General features: G+C 48.6%; 2 protein-coding genes across 3 annotated transcripts in view; one reads left to right on the forward strand and one right to left on the reverse strand.

The window, feature by feature from the left end:
• Positions 1-27073, reverse strand: part of LOC119466554 (homeobox protein TGIF2-like) — a 122146-nt gene extending 95073 nt beyond the window's left edge. Inside the window, exon 1 of one of the 2 annotated variants that reach the window (XM_037727076.2) lies at positions 26701-27073. In XM_037727076.2, coding sequence (XP_037583004.1) covers positions 26701-26716 — 16 coding nt within the window. In that variant the 5' untranslated portion in view covers positions 26717-27073. Of the gene's footprint in view, positions 1-8306; positions 8463-26700 lie in introns of those variants that run through there. The other variant, XM_049657784.1, reaches the window with a different exon arrangement.
• LOC119466069 (serine/threonine-protein kinase Sgk2) overlaps positions 23320-27098 on the forward strand; it is a 64958-nt gene continuing 61179 nt past the window's right edge. Inside the window, exon 1 of the mRNA XM_049657782.1 lies at positions 23320-24106. The gene's annotated coding sequence lies outside the window, so the exon portion shown is untranslated. The remainder of the gene's footprint in view (positions 24107-27098) is intronic.

Genomic DNA, 27098 nt, shown 5'->3' on the forward strand with positions numbered 1-27098 from the left:
GACCGCCGAATGTCAGCTCTAAGAATTACACGGCGCGCCCAACTCCACGACTTCCACAAGCTGCTAGACCGGCACTTGTGTACCAAACGCGTTATCAGTGCTTACACGCTTGCGTGAGCCAGGATGGAGTTACCAGAAGGCCTGCGCAATAAGACGCCGCAAATTAAAAGAAAGAAAGAATATCACCGTACAATGCTTGGAAGAAACGATGCATCCTGCAGAAGGACTTGTTGTTGGGCTACTTGGTGTTTGCCTAACGACATATTGTATAAGCGAGGACACAATTACAAAGACGCACAGACACAAGTCACAGGCGTTGTGACGTCACACGTCACCACACCTGTGACGTGTGTCTGTGTGTCTTCTTTGTAATTGTGCTTTTGCGCTACAATATGTCGTTATAAACGAGGTTTGTACTGGGAGCCACTAAAGTGCACGGAAGAAAACAGCGCCACAAAAGTTTAGCGGCGGTTATGAAGATGCTGCAGCCTTTGAAACCCCACCGTTCAAGACGCTGCAAGACGACGCTGCGTCTTGCAGCGTCGTCTGTTTGCCGCTATTTCTTCCCAATCTTGGAGGCAATGCTTCGCCGAGCTGAAGGCGCCGGAAATGACCGGGTGACATCATCGTCGCCATCGTTACTTGCCTGGTTCGACAAGAAAACAAAGATTACGCTAATTTGAAGACGTCTGTGCTCCCGCGAAGCGCACATCGCACTCCCTAACCCCCAGCGAGTGATGAAAACCAATATTTAAGCGAGTTGGATGTTCGGGACGAGTTGGTACGGCATTTTTCAATGAATTGTCATCGCGTCACAGAACGGCACGGAATACATCCCTTTCTGTATGGCGCTTATATTCATCCCACAATATCTGAGGTTATGCTTCGGTGACGTCATAGTCGTCACGTTTAGTACTCCACTTATGGCGAGGAAATTCGCATTTTTCTTTTTATCTTCATCAACCAGGCAATACACAGTGCTAAGAGTTGATATTGAACGATCAGCGAGGCGGCCCACGGCCTGGAGACATCTCTGTCAAACAGCCCTCCAGTTTATTCAAATATATTGTGTGTGTAGAAACTACGCTAATTGAAAGAGTGTATGACAAGCTACATCTCTAAAGGACGAGAAAGGAGGCAATGACTATGCAGGAGCACAAAGCCGTCGGTGCATTATAAAATCTGCGGCATCGTTGTTCGCAAAGTGGGCGAACCAAATTGAATGCGCATTGTCCGGAGACCTTCCGATTGCAAAAGGAGCCTTTAGAATTGCACCTATATAACTCCAAAACGATTAATTAAGCGAGATCACTAGAATGGTTTGTTCCAAAAAGTTATACGAAGAGTCTGCGACAGCCCACAGGTTGCCCTTTATGCGCCAACAGCTCATTATTTGAGCATCTAATCATTACGCTCGGAACTAGTATAGGCAGCGCAAGAAAGCCTCGCAAGCTTCTTTATCGAAATCACAATACCAGTTAAGAGAAGAACATTCTTAAACATTCCGGCTTTATTCATTCTTTCTTTCGTGAGCGCCACCAAGCGGCGTACGCGGTAATGCATTGCTATCCAATAAAGGTGACCATTATAGTGTGCGCAGCTTAATTATTTTCCAGCAATCCGACAAAACGAGGCCCAAATATTGTTTCCGTTAACTATATATAATAAAATGAAGAACGTCCTCGCCGTGGGCGGACCTGCATGCTTCGATGTAAATTCGCCCAGAACCTAACGCGATATAACTTCCGACAGAAAAGCGCTCCAGGCACCTGTTTAGCGCTCACTAATTGACCACGTGACGTCAGTGCGCTGTCCAAGAGAGAAATGTGTACCACCGAAAGGGCGCGAATGCCAACGTTGTGCGCGCCGCTAGCTGTGTTGCGCGCACACACACAAACGTACACAAGGGAATAAAGATTATAAGGGAGCTGATTGATTGATTGATTAGTTGATCGATTGCGTTTAGAGATAAAGAAGAGAAGGAAAGGCGGGGAGGTCAATCAGGTGGCCCGTTCAGTTTGCTGTGTAGGGAGAAAGAAAGAAAGAAAGAAAGAAAGAAAGAAAGAAAGAAAGAAAGAAAGAAAGAAAGAAAGAAAGAAAGAAAGAAAGAAAGAAAGAAAGAAAGAAAGAAAGAAAGAAAGAAGCGAATAACATTGAGGGTGCCGCTTCAAGATGAGGTTCACATGGAAACTATAAAGTCGCTCACCGAGGTCTGTCGATCGCAGGAAGTGCAGAAATGCAGGTGTCGCGCTTTCTGGCATTGAAACGTGTATTCCGACAGGGGGCCGGAATGCAAGAACGTTCGTTGCTTTGTGAGCAAGTTAGAGAACCCCCACCGTGACCAAGATATTAATCCGGAGCCTTCGTCTGCGACGTCCCACATGCATATATAGCGACCTGTGCACGCTCAGTGACAACGAACGCCACAACCCTAACTGTTGAGCTCGCTTCGTTTTCAATGACGCGACTTCGACCAATCGACGGTCACGAGAATCAGTCAGGGCGTTAGAGCGTTCATCGATTCGCCGCATGCAAGGTTAATGGATCATTATCCCGTGCCGAAACACTGAAAACCCTTTGTCCCCCTAATTAGAGCGATAGCTCCAGGCGGAACGGTCCCCGTTGTCCCTGAGCGCCGTATTAGTAAAGACAAGAACGCCGATAATAACTGCATATGCAGCCGAGAAACTATAGCGGTGCACGTAAGAGACGGTGCCGGAGAGCAGTCATATATAATATAGGGGGCTTATCTAAGAGCCACACCACATTTGCCTCCAGGGAGAGGCGTAGAACCTGTACTTCTTCGCATATATTATTAACCAGCACGACTCCTACGCGATCGCTCGGATCTATGTGAGACGGATATGTATATGTAGCTCGAACATGCGTCCAGCGCGAGCCGGTGTGTGAGCTCCAGGATGGACCCCATTAACGCTAGAGCCTCAGTACCGCACAAGCCTGAGTACCGCAACAAGCGCGGCTAAGTCACGAAGCCGTTTGAATACAGAAGGACGGAAGGGAGAGAGAGAGAGGAGGAGGAAGGAAAGGCAGGGAGCTTAACCAGAGTTTGTCCGGTTTGCTACCCTACACATGGGGAGGGGGAGCGAAAGAAAGAGAGAGAGAGAGAGGACACGAGTCTTAATCGCACTTTCACGTGCACTATAATGCAGGTGCAGCATATCTAAAGTCGGGTACTCAAGTCTGTCGCCTTCAAGTGTACTGAAGAGGAGCTCGAATGGCTTTCAGGGCTGATTAGCTGTGAGCCGAAGTAAAGGCAGATCCATGCACTATAGCCATATCATTGGAATGTGCTGGCTTTTAACTGCCACGCAGCTTCCGCTGCACGCTATATAGAGCCCGAGTTCCCGGTAATATAAAATTTTTTTGTGAGTATAACTATACGGTATACACACACGCGCACACCGCCGAATGCGTGTCAGCGTTGGCAGAGCGCGCGCGCGCGCCGCTCTGACGCCAGAGTCCGGGGTCCCCCCCGCGTTATAAATATAGGTCTCTGGGCCCCGGGTCCGGAGACGAAGAGAAAGGGGGAGGGAGGGTACTGAAGAGAGCGCGAGCGTCGAGGCCACCGTGCCTCGTGCGTTTGTGTGTGGGTCGGTGGGAACGAGTGACAGAGAGATAGAGAGAGAGAGAGAAAAAAGCGCTGGCGCTGCACTCGGCTTGGCTGGCCGTTGCCGTCGGAGCAGCGATCGATACGCGGAAGCCCTTCGACAACCGAGCGCCGCCAGCGCCGGGTACGAACCCCCGGTGCGGAAGGAGGGGGGGGGGGGGGAGGAGAGCGAGAGAGAGAGAGAGCGGATCGACGTCGAAAGCGGGGCAGTGGCGGAAGAACGGTGTGTGGAACCGGAAAAAGAAGGAATACATAAATGCGACGGGAAGAAAGTGCCCCGGAAGAAGAGAGCGCGCCGCCGGGCTGGCTGGCTGGCGCTACAAACGCTGCGCGCATATAGTATATCGCGAGGGAGTTCGGTTCTCGCTTCGGGACTATATAGTGCACGGGGTCCGCTGTCTCTGACGCGAAATCGTGCACCGCGTAAACAAAAACAAAAAAAAAAGGGGGGGGGGTGCACATACACGTAGACACTCTTTGTCAAAAGTACACGATATATACGTTGCTAGCTGCGACCGACAGGCTGGCTGTATACTGGCTGTTTAAGGGAGTGATATCCCTGGCTTGAATTAAAATTCCAACGAACCCGGGGAATGATGGGAATGGTGATAAGAACCCTCGTGCTTATCGTCTAGAAGCCTGAAGTGTCAAGAGCGCTACGACAGAACCGCACCACACAACCGAACGACATGTACTATGGTGAAGGCGCGGAGTGGTCTGTGTACTTATACATGTGTGTGTGTGTGTGTGTGTGTGTGTGTGTGTGTGTGTGTGTGTGTGTGTGTGTGTGTGTGTGTGTGTGTGTGTGTGTGTGTGTGTGTGTGTGTGTGTGTGTGTGTGTGTGTGTGTGTGTGTGTGTGTTCGTGTGCGCGCGCGCGCGCGTGTATGGTGGTGGTGGTGGTGGTGGTGGTGGTGGTGGTGATGACAGCGTTGTTCAAGCTTCACCGAACGCTGGTGGCATATGCGAGTATTGCAGTATACAGTACGTACACGGCTTCGGCGCAGGTGAAGAGAGGCCGGCTTAATAATACATGGGATCATGCGCCGCGGATCTATATTTCATCTCTCTCTTTCTCCCTCTCTCTCCTTAGCGCTTCCCGACGGCGACAAATGAGCCGTGGAGCACGCAGGCCGTTCTCTAGTGACAAGGGTCGACCGTATTTAAGGAACGCGCGCCCTCCTTTCCTAATTTGTGCGCTAGCTTCTTTTGCTTTTTTACCGGTTTACGAGGTGTCCCTCCAATAACGGGGATTTCAATTTCGGCAAGCAAGCTCTCCGCTCCTTCGACGGAACGCTCACGGAGACACTCCGAATTCGCATGGATTCGAGATGAAACAGTATTGCAAATGGCAGTTTTTCCACCTCTCTCTTATCTTTTTTTTTTTTCTCTTCCAATGGAATGTTATTCCAACTAGTGTGCGTCGTTCAAGCCATCCAACTCAACTTCTTACTCTTCTGAAAGTAGAAATAGTAGATCATCATCGTCATCATAATCATCCGGTTTTACTTCCACTACAAGACGAAGCTGGTCTGCGATCTTCAATTATACCGTTGCCTCGCATCACTCGATGGACCCAATATTGGGCCTGAAAATATCCTAATTTCATACCAGCACCCAATCTTCCCTCGTTCTCAAAATGCGCGTTTTTTTGTCGGTTGTGGGAACACGGAGGTGAAGAAAAAACTAGTAAGAAAGAAACAAAAAAGAAGCAACAAGAAGAGTGAGAAAAAAGAAAAAAAAAAGAAGTAGGAAAGAACAAGAAGCTTGACTTAGAAATTTCGACAATCCACCAGCGAAATTTCCTCTCCCCCTGAAAAAGCGAAGCGTAGTCGAATGGACCGCCAAATAACGCCGTGGAATCTTCGCCATGCGGTTATAATGCGCGTGGAAGCGGAGTTTGAACGAACAACATCGCGAGCTGTAAGTGGCCTTCGGAGCGTGCACGCTACCCGCGGACTTCGTGCCGTGGGCGACGAGCATCGCCGCTGCTCCATAAAAACTTCAGCGCGTCCGTTGTGGGAAAAACAAACAAACAAACAAACAAACAAACAAACAAACAAACAAACAAACAAACAAACAAACAAACAAACAAACAAACAAACAAACAAAGACGCGTGAAGCCCAAAGCGTTCTCTCGAGAGAGCTGCGCACCGTTGCCGTTATAAATTTGACGCCTCGGAAGCGCGCTGCTGCGCTGCTATACACGTCGGAACCGCAAACCAGCGGCAAGATTGATCGATGCACTTCGAAGGCACAATAAAGGTGTTATTGGTAAGTTAAGATGCATTAGTAATAAGATTAAGATTCTGCAGCAGCGAAACAGCCATTCTTAACGTCGAGAGGAGGTTTGGGAAAAGCGGGTAAAAAAACGTAAAAACGAAGACAAAAATGAAGAAAACGATAGACCGGTGGCGTCGCCGCCGTGAAGTTCCCGAACCAGTTCACTGTGACGACATAGATTTTGGCGACGTCTATTCTGGTCTAGGTAGCTGCTTATCGGCGGTACAGAGTGACAAAGCAATGAACGGGGCTGGTTGGTGGGCATTCATGATTATACTGCGCTTAGTGTTACACTGACGGAAAATTACTAAATAACGATCATATTATGTTCGTTCTTTAGTATGCTGTGAGTGTAACACTAAGTGTAAGGCAATCATGACAGAATCATACACTGCGCACGCCGCGGTGGCTTATATAGCGGCTATTGTGTTAATGCTGCGGCTAAGCAAGAGGTCGCAGGATCAAATCCCGCGGCCGCATTTCGATTGGGGCGAAATGCAAGAATACGCCCGTGTCTCGTGAATTGGGGGCACGTTAAAGATCCCCAGGTGGTCAGAATTAATCCGGAGTCACCCCACTACGGCGTGCCTCATATTGGAATCGTGGTTTTGGCACGTAAAACCCCAGAATTAAATTTTTAAATTATACATTCCACTGTAGTGGATCTAAACGGTCAACCCTCCCCGTCCCCGCCGAAAATAAAGAAAAGAATATGAAGAAAACCTCTCCGACGCCAAAACGGCCTAAGAGAAAATATATCCGTACCCGTGACGTCACAATGACGTAACAGCGCTGATATGCTTCGGCGCGCAGTTCGAAACGAGGAACTGTGACCTCCGCTTCATCAGTTCACATATTTGGCCTTCTTTCGTGCAATGATCTTAAAATTATGGGGTTTTAAGTGCCAATACCACAATCTGATTATCAGGCACGCCGTAGTGGGGGACTCCGGAATAATTTCGACCACCTGGGGTCCTTTAACGTGCACCTAAATCTAAGTACACGGGTGTTTTCGCATTTCACCCCCATCGAAATGCGGCCGCCGTCGCAACCTCGTGCATAGCTCGTGCAATGATCTGAAGCGGAGTTCTGAAAGAATATTTTACCAGTCTAAACTGACTTATCGTGTCCCACTAATTGCAACGCTCTAAACGGCTTCACGAAGTAATAACGCTGTATTTTCACCGCCGCCCACAGTCGCATGCCGTCCGTGCGCATAAACGACTTGAATGCGAATTCGCCGCGCAAGAGAAAGCCCCGTCAATCTCTCGAACAAGCGCGCACCACCGGTGAACGTGATTCGCGGAGAGCTTTACGAGCAACTTTTGTTTCCCCCACCTTCCCTTTATTCCACCCACGGAGATAGAAACAGACGCGCCAGAGCAACAAACAGCTTCTAGCAATAAAGCACGCGCAAAAAAAAAAAAAAAAAAAACGACCGCTTGTGGCGTTATTTTCTAGTCTATACCTGTCAGACCATCACTGCGTTAACTGCGCTCAACCCCACAAAGCAGACGACGGGTACCGGAATACAAAAGCATCGGCGCTAATATAACTTCCAGTTGATTGATTTATTCTTGAGTCGATGGGAGCGCAGACACATGCCGTTAACTTAATCTGTCAGTGCAACCTATAGGCAGCTTGACCGGAAAGAAAACGAAGAAAGTCTGACGGTATAGAGGAAGTCGTCAAAAGAACGCGAAAGGAATCCAGACGACAGCAGAACAAACTTGTCCGTCGTCTGCTCCGTGCAGGCTCAACAACGGTAATGGAATCCAGACGACGTCACACTAATTCGTCTGCTTCGTGAATAAACGTCGATGACTATAGATCAGCAATGACTATAGTTCGACCCTACACGCATACGCTTAACTCAATGAGACCATTGCTTCACAAAGTCTCGTGCCCCCTGACCTTTATCATCATCATCATCATCATCATCATCATCATCATCATCATCATCAACCTAGTCATGTGCACTGCAGGACGACCCTTATATAACGTCGTAATCCAACAAACGCATCGCTGTTAAAGTACTGAGCAGTGACAGTGATTTCTTCCTTGAAGATCTATCTATCTATCTATCGTTATTGCACTGCAGTCTTCGCGTTTCACTGTTTTTTTTATGTGACTCTTTTTTTGCATGCTGTTTATAGTGTAATCATGTGACTTGACTTTAGGACTGCGTGTGTTTCACTTATGCGATTTGAGTTTAGCATTAAACATTTGACTTACTTATACGAGTTGACTAAGTTTGAATGTGCTTTTATGTATCGTTTACATTTCTGCTGCCTTCATTGGATGTAATTCTGCGGGGGGAAAAAAGCAGCTGGTGCCAATTAAAGGCGCCAACATCTCCTAAACAATATATATAGTAGTAATAGTAGTAGTACTCACATATCACAACCAAGACTTATAACAACAGCAGCTGATCGAGCCACACCAAAAGGCAATCGGGTCAGGTCAGGTTACGTATAGTTTAGGGTTCACCGCTGAGCAGTTGACGGAGTCGTAAACAGGACAGACTATCTGTTCCTATTTCCGCTCGTGACTGCACACGTCTCATGCATATGCATAGGCAAGTGCGTGAAAAGGGAAATGTCACGTGATTATGACAACAATTATACGGCTGTACAAAACTCGCACGCTCTTCTACGAAAGAGCGAAGAAAAACAATGAAAAAAAAAAGATAACTGAAAGCGGCAGCTGTCCTGCGCTTAATGATTAAGCCTCAGCAGACAAGAGGAAACGGGCAACACTTCAGCACTTCAGTCGTCATGGAAACGAAATGAGAAACTAATTGTTTCTCGCTGCTCAGCGTGTTACATTTTGTAACCGTAAACAGTATGAATGAAATTGATTGCACGCAGGACTATCGAGCTGATGAAACCAGCGCAGCCAAACTCGTCAGAATGACTCACTGAATCATAAGCGAACGCCTCTTGACATTCCATCGAAACTTAAAAGGCAGTAACAAGATCGTTAAGTGACGATAACAGATGCGCTGGCAATGTACACATGCACCCAGCAGCCGAGGTTCGCGCCTGATGCAAAAAGGAAAGTGAGAACAAAAAAGTTTGCTTTGAGGAATCATCGCAAAGGAAAAACAACCTTTAAGAAACGTAGAAGTGCGCGAGATATGTGACATTAAGCGGCGGAGAAAGCGATGTGGCGGGGAGGGGAGGAGAGAGAGGGAAGGTCACGTGTTTACGCAGCGACACCCTGTTTAACGGATAGCGCGTTCTCGCGACAGCGTCGAAGGTAATGGCACCGCAGAAATGTTCCGCACGGTATACAAGATGTCACTTCGCCGTCAGAGCTCCCTACCAGCCTGTCTGAACGAAGCTTACTAAGGGTTTCTGTGACGTCAGAGCTGGCACTGTCACGGCGGAGAAAGGAGGACGATGAAGTCTGGTTTTTGGCTTGTTTGTATCAGCGCGGCAGAGAAGTGAAGACAAAGAGGACTCGGCGTTTTACATACTATATATGTATATCTGTGAGTAGATGAATTGGAAGGTAGGCTTCGTTAAGGCCGGTTATCCCAAATACGCTACTTAGGCAAAAATAAAAGAACAGAAAACGAAAGAAAGCAGGAAAATATCAACAAGCACTGTACAAACACATACACCCAAACACAAGTCTTAAGCACGCAGATAATGTTACTATAAGCGCATGAGCACCGGGAGCACGGTCCAGTACCTGGCACAGTCAACCATCACACAGGGGGTGGTTGTTGTTGTAGTTGTTGTTTCTACCGCACAACAACATCAACACTGGCTTACCAGAGCGGCAGCATCTTTCATGCAATATTTTGTTCTTGATTTTCTTTCCTTTTATATTCTGGCCTCACTAGCGTATTCAAAATTTGGGGATAGCTGTTCCTTCAGATTTAAAGTAAAATTTAAAGGACGATACGAATAAAAGTTAGTTGTAAGGTGTTAACAACACTCTCTTTTTTGTTTTTGAGATGTACAAACATGGAAAGGTAGGCTACGTCAGAGCCAGCTATCCCGAAATTCCAAATTCAACACGTTGTCTTTGTTTTGTTGTTTGTTTCAGACAGATACAACAACGAAACAATATGTGGGCGTCTCGTGCCTTAAGTCTGCTCCTCAGTTCTACACCAGTGCAAACACTTAACCGGTCGCGAGCGTTACGCTAGACGCAGAATTAACCCGTCCCAATAAGAACTGCTTTCCAAATAAACCTTAACAAAGCTTCGTGTTAACGTCCCCATTTTTCGTTCACTTCCTCTTCTATCTCTCCCGTGCAGAACGGATTAGGCTGAATTTGCCCTTCTACACTGTAAAACAATTTACACCCTTAAAAGCGAATAAGGGTGTAAATCGGTCTCTAACTCGCGCCCTTACTATCAAAGGGTGCAAATGTGAGAGTTATAGGCAGATTTACACCCTTATTCGCTTTTCAAGGTGTAGATTATTTAAAAATTGCACCGCGCTGACCAAACTTCACAAACATTAGCTCCAGATTTTCCGTAAGAATATTATGGTATTCTTTAACGCAAGCATAAAGTGGCCTCGAACGCATGGCGACAGAGATGTCGGATTTAACGGTATTATGACCAGATATTGTTTTTGTAATACAGCTTTACGACTTGACGACCTGGAAATTCTTACGACTTGACGTAGGAATATCATTATAAGAATCTTTCTTGCATCAATAGTATATTATTCGTCATACAGCTTTGCGGCCTGGCGACCTGCACATTCTTATGGCCAGACGTAAGAACATTATGTTACGAATTCGTCCCGCAAAGAAATATTATATATTCGTAATACAGCTTTGAGACTTGGTGACCTGGTGATTCTTACAACCTCACGTAAGAATATTATAAGAATTATTCTCGTAAGAACATTACTATGGGAATCTGTAAGAATATTATATTGCTCTCACAGGAAGAATTCTTATAATGTTCCTACGTAAGGTCGTAACAATATTATTACTCAAGAAAGAAATAATGCGAATTTGCCTTTGTCTGCTCCTCTCGTGATGCAGACATCCGCAACGTCATCACATACCTAGCCTTATCGTTGCCGACGTCACAAAATCTCGCTCTGTGTCATGACGTAGCGATAATGTCGATGACGCCAGGGAGTGGTTTTCTGTAAGCGTCCACACCTAGTGGACACGTCCATTTCATCTCTGCTGCTGAACTTCTGATTGGCTGGGCTGGGGTACGCGTCAGAAGAAGACAGGCGCTCCCAGCCAATCAGCACTTCAGCAGCAGACGAAATGGACACGTCCACTAAGTGGACACTTGCAGAATACCCCTCCCCCTGGTCCGCATTCATGGGTCAACTTTCGTATCGAAATAAACCCATCTTGTAAGCGTTTGGCCCAACGTTTTGCATGCAAGCAACTACCCCAAAACACGTGCTAGTACTCCATCTTGGAAGGGATAAAACGCGGGTCACCAAATGCTCGCACGATGAGCGGCAGCCGGTGGCGCTGGCGGAGACAACGCAGCGGCATCGAAGCACGCGTACAACGCACGCCGGCTAGCGAGCGGCCCTGCGAATCGTTCGAGCGGAGCACAGCTGTAGCGAGACACGCTCAACCTGCTGCTGCTTGCCGCCGCGCCGGCTGAGAGGAAGGACAGAGGAGCACGCAGCTGGGAGGGAAAGGAGGCAGGAAGGTGAGAGGGAAGGAGACACACACGGCTCACACACTGCAGGCTCGAACACTCGCAGCGCAGCAACCACCCGACCCCACCCCATCTCTCTCTCCCGGCATGCGACAAAAGCTGGCGGGAACAGCCTTTTGCGGTCGCATAAGCGCCGAGTTCAGCTCTTGGCCTCTCCACCGTCGTTATTACGTCATCGACAGGCGATACACGCACGAGGAGCTGGGTTAGTACGTTACTGGCGCTATGTATGCTATACGTTCCGTACGTACCAGGCAACGAATGCCGCCGAGGCTTAGAGCCGTGACCTCCGCGATCGGTGCACCTTCGCGATCTCGGAGGTCAGGCTAAAGTCACAGGGTTTTCCTGTGGCTCTAGGGTGGCCACGGAGTTTTCTGGTGAAACGTTTGTAGCGTGGCAGGTTCACGTAAAAGTATAGCTTGTGACAGCGCGGCGAACTCTAAGCACCCTCCCGATGTGTCCTCAGCGCCCGACAAATCCCTCACGATTACTCGCAGGCGAAGCACAATGGATGTCCTAAAGTAACAGCGTACTAGACAAGGATACACAAAGTGTACAAGCTCGAAATAAACTATACTACAGAGCAAGGATACAGAAGGTCTGCGAGTTGTCAATAAAAAGGGGTTTCCGCATACTTCGTCAACAAAGGGATCTGGGAACGGGCTGAACGGCACCCATCAACGTAAACAAAATGAAAAGGCCTTACTCCTCTGCCCGACAACCCATCACCATGACAACTCGCAGAGCTGATACAATGGAATCCATAAAGGTTGTATACACCGAAAGCTATACACCGGATGCTTACGCACTGTCGTCAAACGCTCTCCGATACTCCGTCAACACGGGCTCTTCCATTGTTCAAATTTTGCACCAAACCGCACAGTGAACGTATACGGATCGCTCTCAGAGCGTGCACAAGTTGCACACTCTGCGTCTTGCTGGCTGTTGTCGTGTGTTGTTGCTGGGTGCTCTGCGCATTGATGCTCTACGAGCTGCGATTGTTGTCATTAGGCTCTGGCCCACTAACAGCAGTGATTTCACTGCTGAACAAAAAAATGAAAGGACGTAAATGTCGTATATAGAGAAGGAAACTATACCTTAGAGAAAAACAACGCATTTCTCAGAAAGCTTCGCGGTTGAATAAAAAAAGTCTGTCCTGCTTTGGGGCGATTGAACCCGGGGCCAGCGCATTTTCGCAGCGGTCGCTCTATGTAATCTGATCTATCCTAACAAGGAGGCTAGCTGATGTCGAGGCGAGGGTGAATTAATCGACAATCGAAGCGCACGGACAGACCAGAATACGGCAGATCAGCTCTGCGGAAGCCCGGTCATGAAAGGGAAAACTTGTTATCTTCTAACACGAAGCTACAAAGTCTTCCTGTCATGCCAATTTGACTTCCTGTATTGCCGATTGTCCTCCTCTCATCTTGCCGATTGTCTTCCCGTCATGCCGACTGTCTTGCTGTCATGCCGACTGCCTTCCTGCCTTGCCGACTGCCTTCCTGTCGGGCCGACTGTCTTGCCAATTGTCTTCCTGTCATGCCGATTATCTTCCTGTTATGCCGATTGTTTTACTGTCATGCCGACTGACTTCCCGTACTGTCGGATTGTCTTCCTGCCTTGCCGACTGTCTTTTTGTGCCGACTGTCTCGCTGCCATGTCGACTGCCTTTCCGATTGCCTTTCTGTCATGCCGATCGTCTTCCTGACTTACCTATTGCCTTTAATGTTCTTTTAATGTATAAATGCCGACAGACTTCCTGTACTGTGGATTCTATTCCTGCAGTGTCTTTCTGTATTACCGATTGCCTTCTTGTCTTGTCGACTGTCTTTTTGCATTGCCGATTGTATTTCTGTAATGCCGACTGTGTTTCTGTATTGCCGACTGTATTTCTCTCATGCCAATTGTCTTCCTGTCGCGCCGGCTGTTTTACTGTATGTACTGTGGATAATTTTCCTGCCTTGCTGATTGTCTTCCCTTCATGTCGACTGTCTTTATTGCCGATTGCCTTCCTGTCACGCCGATTCTCTTCCTCATTTGCCTTTTGTCTTCCTATCGTGCCGAGTGTTTTACTGTTATGCCGACAGCCTTTCTGTACTGTGGATTGTATTCCTGCCTTGCCGATTGCCTTCCCGTCTTGCCTATTGTCTTCCCGTCGTGCATAATGCTTTACTGCAATGCCGACTGCCCTCCTGTATTTGTGGATTGTCTTCCTGCCTTGCCGATTGCCTTCCTGTATAGCCGATCGTCTTCCTGTCTCGCCGATTGTGTTGCTGCTTTGCCGATTGTCAGGTTGTCTTCCTGTCGGGCCTATTTTCTCCCTGTCTTGCGGATTAGTCTTCCCGTTGCCGGGCTGTCTTCCTCCGCCATGCCGATCTTTCCGTAGAACGTATTTGCCGTATTGCACTGTCCTAAGAGTAACATAAACACGGGGAAAACAAAAATCAAGCCTCCTAGTAAACAAAAAACCACACAGACGCCTCCTGCCACGATTTCTATAACTCTTGCTCAAGCCCCACGCCCAAGGTCCCGCGCTATATACTACTATATTATATGCCTCACGCGTTCTGCGCGAATCTCTTTCCAGCTGTCAGATGAACGGGCGCAGAGCCCTATAACGCATGGCGTCATGCCGACCCCGAACAATGCCGGCCGTTTCACACCCTCTCCACTCGTCTCTCCCCCCTCTCTGCAGTCGGCCTTTTACGATTTCCTTTTTTTTTTTTTTAACCCGTTTCCAAAGCTCCCGAGATAGACGCACGCTCGCCGCCTAGAGTTAGATTTTGAATTTGGAAATTAGATTTGTGAATTCCTTGTTTTGAATTGCTAACCTGATATGCTGTTAAAGTTATGTATAAATGTATTAGATTCGTAAATTCCTTGTTTCGAATGCTAACCTGATGTATATATGTGCTTCCTGCCTGCAAGTTTATGCATGTTATTGTTGCATGGATCCATACTAGCGTGATGCTACGGATCCTGATGCTTATAAACATGCTTTTCGGTAGGACCTCACATTGTCTAATAAAAGTTCAATTCAGTTCAATATATCGTGCTTGCCGGAGCGAGCGCGCACGCCGACATGACCCGACTCGCTCTATATACGTCGTCGACGCCTTAATTCGTTCATTCGGTATAACGAAACCACTGTACACGTATAAAAAGAACAATTAAGTAATTAACTTCTGATGCTTACGTGCCAAAACCACGATCGGATTATGAGACACGCCTGTGGGTGGGTGACTCCGGATCAATTTGTAACCACCTGGGGTTCTTTAACGTGCACATAAATCTAACTATATACGTGAGCGTTTTTCCATTTTCCCTCGATTGTAACGCGGCCTTGGCGGTGGGGGTCGAACCCGATACCTCGTGTTCAGCAGCGCAACGCCATAGCCAATGGAGCTACAGCGGCGGGTTATGCGCACAGGGTTTCCTAGGAATATAACCACAGGAAACTGTAAACTCGTACATCAATTTTGTGCGATTCACATGCCACGACGGATGATGTTTACAGAACTGCGATATATCTGGTTCTGGTGCAGATTTACGGATTTGTAAACTTCGTGGTTCAGAGTTGTCCAGGAAGAAAGAGGGGGAAAAAAAAAAACAATATTCTGTAAGCAGGCTTTTCCACACACCTAACTTGCCCTAACTAAGATGGCCGCGTTCCCGCTAGTTGCTGTAGTGGCACTGTTAAAACTGAAACACGCGTTTTAGACATGGCAGGGAACGGAAGGCGGCAGGAATGACGTCACCGACCCGCTTGTTGACACTTCAATTACGATTCCAACCTTATGTCCGCCATCTTGGTGCGTGGAGAAGCGCAGTTGCAGGTTTCGTATGTCGTCTAAAAACCTTTTTTTTTTAACAGAAATTACGATATAAGTGGCCTAAATATACTTCACCCGTATAAGTTGATTTAGTAGTTCCGTTTAGTGTCTCTTTAATTCTGGCCTTTATATATTTGTTTTGGTACACGCATAACTTCACAAATGTCTCGTCCAAGACAAGTGACATTCAAAAATTGTGCCCAGCGTTGCAACAGGACGAAGGTTTTGGCATCAAACGCGAGGTTCGTTATCTGCGTGGCAACCGACAAAAAGACCTCTTGATGACGTATGAGATAGCGTAGACAGTGATGCATCTCTTCCTCCAAGCACAGCATCCACCGGCGTCCCTTGCGTCTGGCCACAATGAACGCCCTCGCCGGACTGCCTGCCCGAGGCGCCTTGCTATAAACGTCTCCGGATTTCGTAATCGAACGGACGCGACTGTTATGAAAGCGACAGTCACGCACGCGCAATCGGACACAACTCACTCACATTCACACACGCAGGCACAATCAAAGCGTCATTCTAGAGAAACAGGAGACAGAAAAAAAAAAAAAGACAGAAACTAGGCCTCGAATCGCTCGCTGACACACACGTCTGCGGTGTGACGGGTGCGATGCGCCCGAGAGGGGCCGAGGCGCACCTGCGACATCCTGTTGATGCCAGTGCCATGCCACTCTATGCGACTGCGCAGATCATGCTGCAATTGCATGTCTCTGCACACACACACACACACACACACACACACACACACACACACACACACACACACACACACACACACACACACACACACACACACACACACACACACACACACACACACACACACACACACACACACACACACACACACACACACACTAATAGCCACAGCGAGCGAGACTGCAGCACTTTGTCGCGTTGTGCTTTAGTACTGGCGCTACACCTTAGACGCTCTTGTCATTCGCGCGCAGCTAGGACACACACACACACACACACACACACACACACACACACACACACACACACACACACACACACACACACACACACACACACACACACACACACACACACACACACACACACACACACACACACACACACACACACACACACACACACACACACATACATACATACATACATACATACATACATACATACATACATACATACATACATACATACATACGATAGATAGATAGATAGATAGATAGATAGATAGATAGATAGATAGATAGATAGATAGATAGATAGATAGATAGATAGATAGATAGATAGATAGATGTAACCACGCACTCCGTGCACGGTCACAACAGGCGTATACTTGTGGTTTTGGAGTGCCTGGGCTGAGAGAACCCCCTGCCGGGTCTGCAGGCCTGCTCCAGGCGCGGCTAAAACATTTCACAACGGTGCGCCGCTGCACGTCCGCCAGCCATCATCCTCCATGTGTGACAGTCGCACGGGGGAGATGAGGCCCGACTGTAGCAGCGGCCTCGCGAAAGGAGGCATGGGTGCAGGTGTGCACGCCTGTCAGGTACACGCAGAAACGCCGAGCGCGGTAACCTCAGCCGTTCCCTCCCATTTTTCCCGCGCGAGGTCCAACTCGATTAGGCACGATGGCGAACTCGGGCAGCGTGACTACGCTTCGGAGCTCGTTAATGCGCCTCGCGATAACCCGGCGCGTAACCCCCCCCCCCCCCCCTTTCTCATTAATTAAGCTCTGACCGTGAAAGACGAGAGTTCGTATAAACGCGGTAATCGTGCGTGCGTGTGACGAGAACAGACGGAAGGTGAGCAGTGTTCCTGGGTCACTACATAGACGACTACTTAACCGCTTATACCGCTTACAGATAACTCTTACGCTGTTTCCTGCACACTGCTCGGTCTATAGACAATGTGCATCTTTGTAAACGAACAGACGTGCATAGTGTATACAGGCAAGGAGACTGGTGTCGCGGGATAGCAGACGAAGATGACGTATACATCAGAAAGGTATACCACTGCTCCGTTTCAAAGGGACACGCGTACCACTATCGCTATCATCACCCGCCAGGCGAGAAAGTCGAAAACGAAAAATGAGCGTATTCCAATTCTGGCCAGTATTGCAGAGAGCCAGACAGACTGTCTCCAATGGCTGCTAAGAAGACAGCTTCGAGTCCTAGCGACGGCACGCCTTCGGAAAAGGTCTCTGCGACTTACGTCACCTCGTGTTGACGAAGAAAGCTCAAAAACAACGTATGCTATCGCTGTGTATTTGAACATTTAGCATGCGCGAACCTATGATAAACACAACGTAACCTTTAGACTCAGCGCGTAATAAGGTGTGGCTACGTTTTCTTGTGCACGTGCGAATTCTCGGCCGATCTTCCAGGCCGGCTATACTCAGCAGCCGCCATCTTGGTTGGACAGCAAAGTGGCCCGCGCCGTCCTGGCCCATGTAGGGCCGACTTTTTTTTTTTTTTTTGGCGCACAAGAAGAACACAGGACTATAGTTGAAAGGAACGACGCGGACACAGCGCTAAGGTAAGAACTTTGTGAGGATTGAACAACGCGATGGAAGCCAAACGTATATCGGCTAGACACGTGATCGTCACCGTCAGAGCGCGCGGTAGGTTTTAGTGCTTCCGCTCTGCAGGCAGAGAGCTATGACAGGGCAGCCGAACAAGTGCGCCCATCGATTAAAAAAAAAAAAACTACCGCGAACCAAACATTCCTGGCCAATGGTCCGAGTTTCAGAGGTAACGTGTCGGGCCTGAAGCGAATGGCTTCACGGAGGGCTCGCTTGCCAAGGCGTGACGTAATGTTCTTTCTCTCTTATAGTTTATACAGTCGAACCAGGATATACGAATTATCGTTTATAACGAACAACAGTAAAATCCCCTTCAAAATATTTGTATAAAATATTTATTTTATGTGTCGAGATACCTATATATCGTATATAATTCTTCCATGCATAATTGCGACGAGCGTGTTTCACCTATTTGCTGGTGCAAAGACGTTGGCAGTAACACTCATTAGCATATAGTAGATTTCTTTCTTTCCTTCTCGTCCTATTGCGGAAACAATGACGCTACACACAAACGCGTTACTAACGCATTCATAGTTGAAGATAACGTTACAAGATGGCGCTGCCAGCCAGCATTCTGGCATTGCGTAAGCTTTAATACAGACGAGCTAAAACTCGCTTCTATTACAGGAGTCAGGCCAGAGGCTGAGACTGCGAGGAAACCTAATTTGGCGGTAAAAAAAATATGTTGTCGCGAGTTAAGCTACATGCAAGCGCTACGCGTGCTGATACGAAAAAAAAAAAAAAGAGATAGAAAGCTAAGGAAACGGAAACGGTGGATATAAAACCTGGCGAACAAAACACAGGCGAACGAGCAAAAATGACAGCTGGGTCTTTAGCCCCCCTTTGTCCATTTGTTCTCCATTCGTCGTGTGCCTACTTTAACGACTGAAACGTGCGCTAAAAAAGGGGGGGACCACAGAGGTAATTCAGAACGGACGCGAGTGCACGTTGTCGGCTTATACATGAACTGTTCTTGTTGCGTCGGCTGCGTCCCATTTATGTATATGATCGCCGCCTATGATGTGCTTTTGCAGATTCTGTGGTCTATAGATTGTTTTCCTTTGGCATCTAGAGAACATCTATGGACAGCCTGCATATACTAATGAATTTATGCTTTCTGTTGGCTGTAGGCATTGTATGCCCACAACCAGTGTGAACGTCTGTGAACGCCAAAAGAACAAAGGGGCCAGTCTCCGTAACGACTTTCACTTAAACGCGTTCGGATATAGAAAAAAAAGGTTTCGCTCTACAGGAAGAGCAAAAGCAACGTAATTGATGTCTACCGACAATCTACAGATTGTCTAAAAATCTATGTCCATCATTAAACGAAACACTTAACTGACATTTACCTAATTAAGTTGTAATGTTGGTATGGGCGAAATGGAGTTGCCAATCTACGGTAGCTTTCAGCACAGCGTACATGAACCATTCATCTATTCCTCAATTACAGCTGAGATATGCGACGAGATAGCTGGCAGATTATTTTTCGTTATGCACGGATGTCTGCCCGAGACGACACGTCGGCCGCTTTCTCATTCGCGACACAGTGGAAGAAATGTTGCTGTTAAAATCCATTCTTTATCCAGTCAGACGCGTTTCCTTTAACAGTGGATCTACTCAGTAGAAAATCATGCCGTCAGGCGAAAAACCATTAGCGCGCTGGCTATTTTTAAGCTCGATGGGGCCATCCTTGCGCCCTGAGCATGTCGTTCGTGCTCGGGTATTCCAAAGAAACTTGGCCAGTCGTCTTATATGCTACCGGTTTGTTTGCAAGTCTGTCTCTCACCCCGGGCCAGCCCGTCAGCATCGCAGTGAGGGTCGCCAGCGCGGAAGAAGTTCGACGTAGCTGGAGGAGTGCCAGCCGAGGCGGGTACACACGCCAAACCTCGCTAAACTCTTTTCGAGTGGAAGGCTCGGAAAGATAAGGGTTTCGGGCTGTAAATAACGCGAGCTGGCGCTGCTACTGCACAGCCCCAAAGCTTGTGTACTGCTGCCACTGTTACTCAAGCATGTATATACGTTTGCGTTACCTTGCTCGGAACGGGTAACAGAAAGGTTGGGGAGGGGGGTACTTGTTAATCCTGAAGCGCGCTTTCGGGCAGAGGCACGTGACTGGCGGTTAGCTCAACGCATCCCGACGTCTTGAACTCAGTCTTGAACTCAGTCTTGAACTCAGTCTTGAACTCCGTCTTGAACTCCGTCTTGAGCTCCGGCCATCCCACTGTTCAGGGGCCGCATATGCTTAACCAACACCTCTATAGGTAGCACAAGCCTCAAGGCCCGTTCAATCCGATCCATGACGTCATGTATACCTGGCTCGAAATTTCCATTGCGAAGGCTGGCGTGACGAAAGCGGTGACGTCAAAAATCACTGTTGGTTTCATTCGGGAGCATCCCCGTTATTCGTTCTAGGGCAGCCGGGCCAAATAGCATGACGTCGTCATGGATCGGTGTGAACAGGCCTCGTGCTATCTAGGTGCTGTTGGCTTAATTTGGAGACTATATACATCGTCACGAGCGGCGCCCGCCTCCCAATTGGCTGAGGAAGCGGATGCGCGGATTAGCCGCTGTTCAGATGTGTGCCAGCAAGCATCGGCGTATACAGGAGGAATAAGCTGTCAACGACCATGATGCAACGGAACATTGCTATAGCCTCAAAGGTCATAAACAATCACGGTAGCGTCTCCGATCGGGCCTCCGCTATGACCTCCGAGGCCGGAATTTTGCCAATTTATGCCAATTTTGGTACATACAAAGTTAGCGAAACGACCATGAAAGCACCAAGACGTAGACGGCTAGATAGATAGATAGATAGATAGATAGATAGATAGATAGATAGATAGATAGATAGATAGATAGATAGATAGATAGATAGATAGATAGATAGATAGATAGATAGATACTCTCAATGTGGCATATGTTCGTCAAAAAATGCTTCGCATTAAAAAAAAAAGAGAGAGAGAGAGAGGACCGGGCTTCAGACGACACGTTGACATAATAAGCAGTTGTTTTTAGGAAGTGCTTCAACTTTTTATTTATTTATTTATTTATTTATTTATTTATTTATTTATTTATTTATTTATTTATTTATAGACATAAATCATGGCTGCGCTAATGCTTCCGAGTCTCAGCATGCTAAAACGATCAGCTGTTGATATCACCGCCGTTTAACGACAGTCATTTTTCGCCGTATATATGCAGCGCTTCGAAACAGCTTGAATCGTTTCGACGCAGATACGCACTGATTAGCGACGCTCGGCACCGCGGCGTGCGAGCCGATATTTCGCTGTCATTTTATATTCAAGCATCTGGTTCTACGCTTACTCTCTCTCTCTCTTTCTGCGAGCAACAATCTCTCTGAGAGAGGCGCTCGCCGACGTTCCATCGCGCGCTGATGACAACACGACGCTCTTCGCGGAACGCGGCGCGATATGCCACCTCGGGCTCGAACAACGCGCCGCGAAGACGTCAAGATGCGACCTTATGCCGCGCGGCGTGCCCTTTTTTAACGGCGGCGAACACGCAGCGTGCCGCGGAGAAAGGCACGCCGCGTGACACCTTGTATCAACAAGAGCGCCGCCGTCGGCGCTGCAGCGATCGAGCCTTTTTTTGCGAACAACGCTTCTTTCTGCGCGACGGTCGCCGAACAGACCGGCGCCGCAACGTGGCCTTCGAGATTGCAGCGGCGGCTGCTGGGATCTCGGAGGCTGCAGTAGATTTGATCGTGAATGTGTACGTGAAGGTTCCCAATGCCATGGCATAGCATAGAGAAACATCTGTATGTTTCGCTATGGCCATAGTCGAAGCATCTGTGCGTTTCTCTATGGCCGTAGTCCATAGCAGTGCCGAAACACACAGCCTAGCGAACGAAAGAAGCGAAATTGGAGGGACGCGAATCAGAATCGCGATGAGCGCTTCAGAACGCGCTCGAATGCGGTAGCACGATCATTGCCAGACTTGGGCGTTGGTCTGGGCAAAGTGGAGCGTTTATCAGTCAAACAAGCGTCTCCTCGCGTACAAGTAGGTTGTGTCATCTCTCTCTCTTTTTTTTTAATTGATGACACTGGTAGGATAAATGATTGAATCGCAGAGTCATCTGGCCAGTGCACGCGGTGCTAATAAGGCTAACGGGCAACCGGGAAAACATGCTCCGACCGAGCCATCCGGAGGCTTTTTCGCGTTTTCCCCTGACAAACGCACGTTGCCGAAGTAAAGACCAAGCAGGAAATTAGTCGTGTACAGTCGTGTACTGATGAATGAGCGAAGTGTCGTGCTACGTGCGACTGCCGAACCCGTCCCACTGGGCGATATAACGGCGTTTCTTTGAGACAGCTGGAAACACTTCTGGCAGAATCCACAGAAAACGATTCCAAGCGACTCCCGCGGACTGCGCTGCAGTTAATTGCTCCACGCAACGCGAGATGCGACGCAGCAACGGTCACGAGAGCGGCAGCAGCAGCGGCAGCAAACGACAGCGATAGCAGCGACAGCAATGACAACGACACCCGAAGCGACAGCGCCGCAACAACAACGACAACGCTGAAAGCAGCGAAGACAACAACAACTACAGGAGCAACAACGACAACTATACACTCACACAGCGGTAAAGACAGCGGCGCGATAGACACACCGACAACGATACTCGCAACGACAGCGTCGCAACGTCAACGACGACACCGCAATCAGCGAAGACAACAGCAACGACAGGAGCAACAACGACAGGAGCAACAACGACAACTACCTTGACAAAGCGGTAACGACAGCGGCAGCACTGACGGCAACGCAATAGACGCAGCAACAGCCTACAGGCCCGACAGGAACGAAAGAAGAAGAAGTAAAAAGATAAATCAGCGACCCAACAGCGACAAGACCTCGAGAGACGACGACAACAAGCTCGGGAAAAAAAAAAAAAAAGCGTCAAAGCTTCGGGAGTATAGTGTTCGGCAAAGTCTAGCGCACTTCCCGCGCGGTCGAGCGCGCCTGCGTCGCCGACGCGTCAACGAGCCTCGTGCGCGCAACAATGAACGGCAGATGCGCGCCGATCGGCTCACCTTTGCCGGAAGCGCACAAAACAAGAAGAAGAAGAAAAAAACAAAACGGCATTCATGCGCGGTCGCCAAACAAGTCGCGATCTGACCGCCGAGCTCGACCACGGGCTCGCGCGAGGACGTCACGACAACACGCGGAAGGCGGAGGCGAATCCACAGAAAGGGTTTACACAAGGCGGGAATGCTGCCGCGACTGTTACCACAAATAGCGTGCCTACACACACACACAACGGCGCGCGCGAAACATTGGTCGGTTATTGATTACCCCGCAAAGCGGGACACACAATGGCATTCGAGAGAGCGAACTATATAGCGAGCGCTATAGCCTGCTGTTCTTTTTCGCGAACGGCAACAAAATGACAAGCCGCGTGCGCTAGAAACCTCGCAGCAGAAGTCGCGCAGCAGACGACGACAGCTTTGCAGTTCGCGAGTTCCAGAAGATCGCAGCAGAAGTCGCGCGGCAGACGACGACAGCTCTGCTGGCGAGTTCCAGAAGAGCCCGCGCTGATCGCACCGTGAAAGACAACGGTTAATAGCACCACTGCTAAAATGCAAACAACCACGATCGCGCGGTCCAATTCTTCAAGGATCAAAACTTTGAGCCAGCAACTATTGCAAAACAGTGACCGACAAAGAAGGTGCACAGCAGTAGCATTTGAACAGAGGAAGAAGCCGAAGAAACTTGCAGACGACGCCTCTCAATGGCCCCTTGCAAAGGCTGCTGCCCTTCGCAGACGGCAACAAAATGCCACGCTGCGTGCCCTGGAAACGTCGCAGCAGAAGTATAACAGAAGGCCACGGCATCCTCGCTCGCGAGTTCTTCAAGAAGAGCATCCTGATAGCAACGCGAACGACAGCTTTAGTAGCACCACTATTAAGCAACTTCCCACTGTTGAACGGTTCTTGAAGTGTCAAGGATCAAAACTGTTAGCGTCAGCAGCAATCGGGAAACAATGACAGAACGAAGAAAAAAGAAAAACGCATTCACACTATTCGTACAGCAGTAGCGACTGTAGCAGAAGCAGCAGAAACCTGCAGACGACAGCTTTCAACGGTTCCTTGCAATGCCCTGATCGAAAACAAGGAACAACCTTGTAAGTAAACTTCCGTGTATGTACCGTCGATTTCTCACGAACGAAAACGGTTGAACCGGAAAATTGCGAGTAACTGTACAACGTCGCAAACAGCCGCATCATTTATAAGAACACAGCTCTCACATCTGTCTCTCGGGCCTCCACCATCACTCTCGGCAAACGGCAAACATTACATTAACCCCGTCATGTCCAACGTACCATTTATGCTAGGCTATCGAGTTTCATACCTCAACATTCTGATCTGAGCACGGGAAGATTGACGCATAATCCATAGTAGCAGTTGTCATACACCGGGCCGACGTTTCAGTTGTGTATAGTTATTGCTTATTAATGAATGAACATAATAATTAGGTTCTTACTCAAATAACTTAATTTTGTTTGCGTTTGCAAATGTACTCCTACGGTCTTAAAGAAATAGAACTAGTGGTTCCAATTTTCTTTAATATGGAACTTCACTTGGGTCCATTACAGGGTTTTAAAAAATACAAAAAATTGCCCCCAGAAAACAGCCACTGCCGACCGTCAAGAAATCTGCCAAAGTGTTTTTCTCTTAGACTTATCAAACAAACGTGAGAACGCAGAAGAAGGAAAAAAAAAAAAAAGAAAGGGGCACTCGAAAGTGATGACCACTGCAACGTTCTTCCTTTCTTTCTGTATATCCCATTTCGTGCTTTTCTTCTTCTTTTTTTTTTTCCACTCGCACGCTGTCTCCCAGAGGCGGTAACAGTGTAAACAACTGCAACCTCTCGTAAGATGCGTGCAGTGTCACTTCAGCTCTGGGTTCTGCGACGACGCGCCGTTTTTTGCCGCAATCGACGCAGCGTCGCTTATGCAAACGTTATAAATACCCGGCTCGAGCGAAGAAAGAAGTCTTGGGTTTCCTCCCTACTCGGCAGGTTTCACGAATGTTTTCTGCGTCCTCAAACGGTGCCTATTTAGACGCAACGTCTCCTAGTATTGGCCCATTGCGAACTGCCGGCTTCAGATTCGCCAATTACGTCTGTTCAGCAATATCAGTTGCAAATTTTTTACTTAATGTGCTTCAAAAAGCTCCACGCTATGTGGCACAGACAGACAGACAGACAGACAGACAGACAGACAGACAGACAAATATATATATATATATATATATATAGATAGATAGATAGATAGATAGATAGATAGATAGATAGATAGATAGATAGATAGATAGATAGATAATTTGCCAATTGTCGCGCCACCTGTCGCGGATGAATAAAGTAATAAGAAGCAACGTCAAGTCGCGACAAACGAACGGCGCGTGCGCGACAGATGTCCCTCTGTTTCTTGCTCACAGGAGGCGCTCCGAAAAAAAAAATGGCGGGATCGCAGCGGGAGAGCCGTCCGAGTTTGAAGCGCGAGCTCTTCTTTGCGGCCGTTGTCATTATATTAAATAACTGCGCGGCGCTCGAGATAGCGTTAAAGCCAGCACCGCAGAAGTGGATCGAGGCAGTATAAGTGTTGCGCACGCGGCATTTTGTGGCCGCGGCGGCGCCGCCGTCCGCGTGGAGAGAGAAGAGAGATAGCGAGCTCTCCTTTTGCGTCACAAGCGCACACACACACACCGACTCTCCACCGCATGTGCGGCGAGAGAGCTGTCAAGGGCGAAGCAGGGGCTGGCAGAACGACAGCACACGCGGTCGACTCTATACAACCACGACGACAGCGGAAAGGAAACGCTGGACAGAAAACGAAATGAAGAAAAGGAAAAAAACCGCGAAAACGAGGAAAAAGGAAGCGTCGTCTCTCGCATGTCAACCTCCTGCCCGGCTGCGTGTAAGAATTGACGAGACGAAATCGGGGTCAAAAGCGCACCGCTTCGCTCTCTTCAGTCTGCCGAAACGTCGCGGAGAAAAAAAGACCTTGAAGGTGAATCCCTCACACGAGGTTATTATATGATGCTTACGCACACGTCAAACGTGCGCCCATGTGACGCGCACGGAAGAGTATAAACGAGCGTAACCGGGAAGTCGGCAAGAGGAAAAAAAAAAAAAAAGTGAAAGTGTATGTGGTATATACATATTCAAACTGCACTGTGGTTTCTTACAACACATGTGGACATGCGTGCAGAAACATGCGTTCGGAAATGGGGAGGTGGGGGGGGGGGGGGGGGGGTACAAAAAAAAGCAAAAGGAGAGAAGGAATGCAGCGAATTTGCATGTCTGTAGAACTGAGGTGAGACATGCCATTTCAACGGATATTCGTCGCCAGGAGGAAAAACAAACGGCGCACCGCGCCTTCGTGTTGGTTCACAGCAGCCGTCAGCGCTAATGTCAAGTGTCGGAAGGACGGTTTGACATTTGGCGGCCGCTCGGCCGAGCGGCAAGCTTTCTGCGTTCTAACGGTTACAGCGTTGGCACGGTTTTTGTTTTTCGAAGAAAACAAGGTGCAGACGACGAGGAGGACTGTTGCAGACGAATACCGATCGTCTGCTTCAAAAGCTTTTTCTCGCAGCGCGCGCGAACGCGCGAGATGACGGCGACGTTTCGAACTTGACGCGGCGGCACGTGGTCGCTTCGAGGACATACCGGACGGCGCTCACTTTTTCTGACCGAAAAAGATCTGCAAGCACTCACCTCTCTTGGACTTCATCCTGACACTGCAGTCGACGAAGCAAATAAAAAAAAAAAGCACTCCCCCACAAGAGTCACGGGCTCGTCGTCGTCATTCCAGGTACTATTCCCATGATGTGCTGCGTCGTCTGCGGCGCGCTGCTCGGCTACTTCTGTCGCTGCGACGACGGTTCTGCCAATCCAGGGCGGCACACGCGGGATCTCTGAGGAGCGCGAGTTCGCGTTGTAACGGGCGGCGAGCGGCGCCTGGCGTCGTCTGCCGCGCTTGCGGCGGTTGCAGCGGCGGCGGCGGCGTTGCGCCAAAAGCACGTCTGCTCCTTGCTCGCGCTTCCCTCGTGCTCGCTCTTCAGCGCCGAGAGCGCCGCGCCGATCTCTCAGCCACAGCGCCAGCGGCGAAGCCG

Source organism: Dermacentor silvarum, chromosome 10, assembly GCF_013339745.2.
Source record: "Dermacentor silvarum isolate Dsil-2018 chromosome 10, BIME_Dsil_1.4, whole genome shotgun sequence".
Lineage (NCBI taxonomy): Eukaryota > Metazoa > Arthropoda > Arachnida > Ixodida > Ixodidae > Dermacentor > Dermacentor silvarum.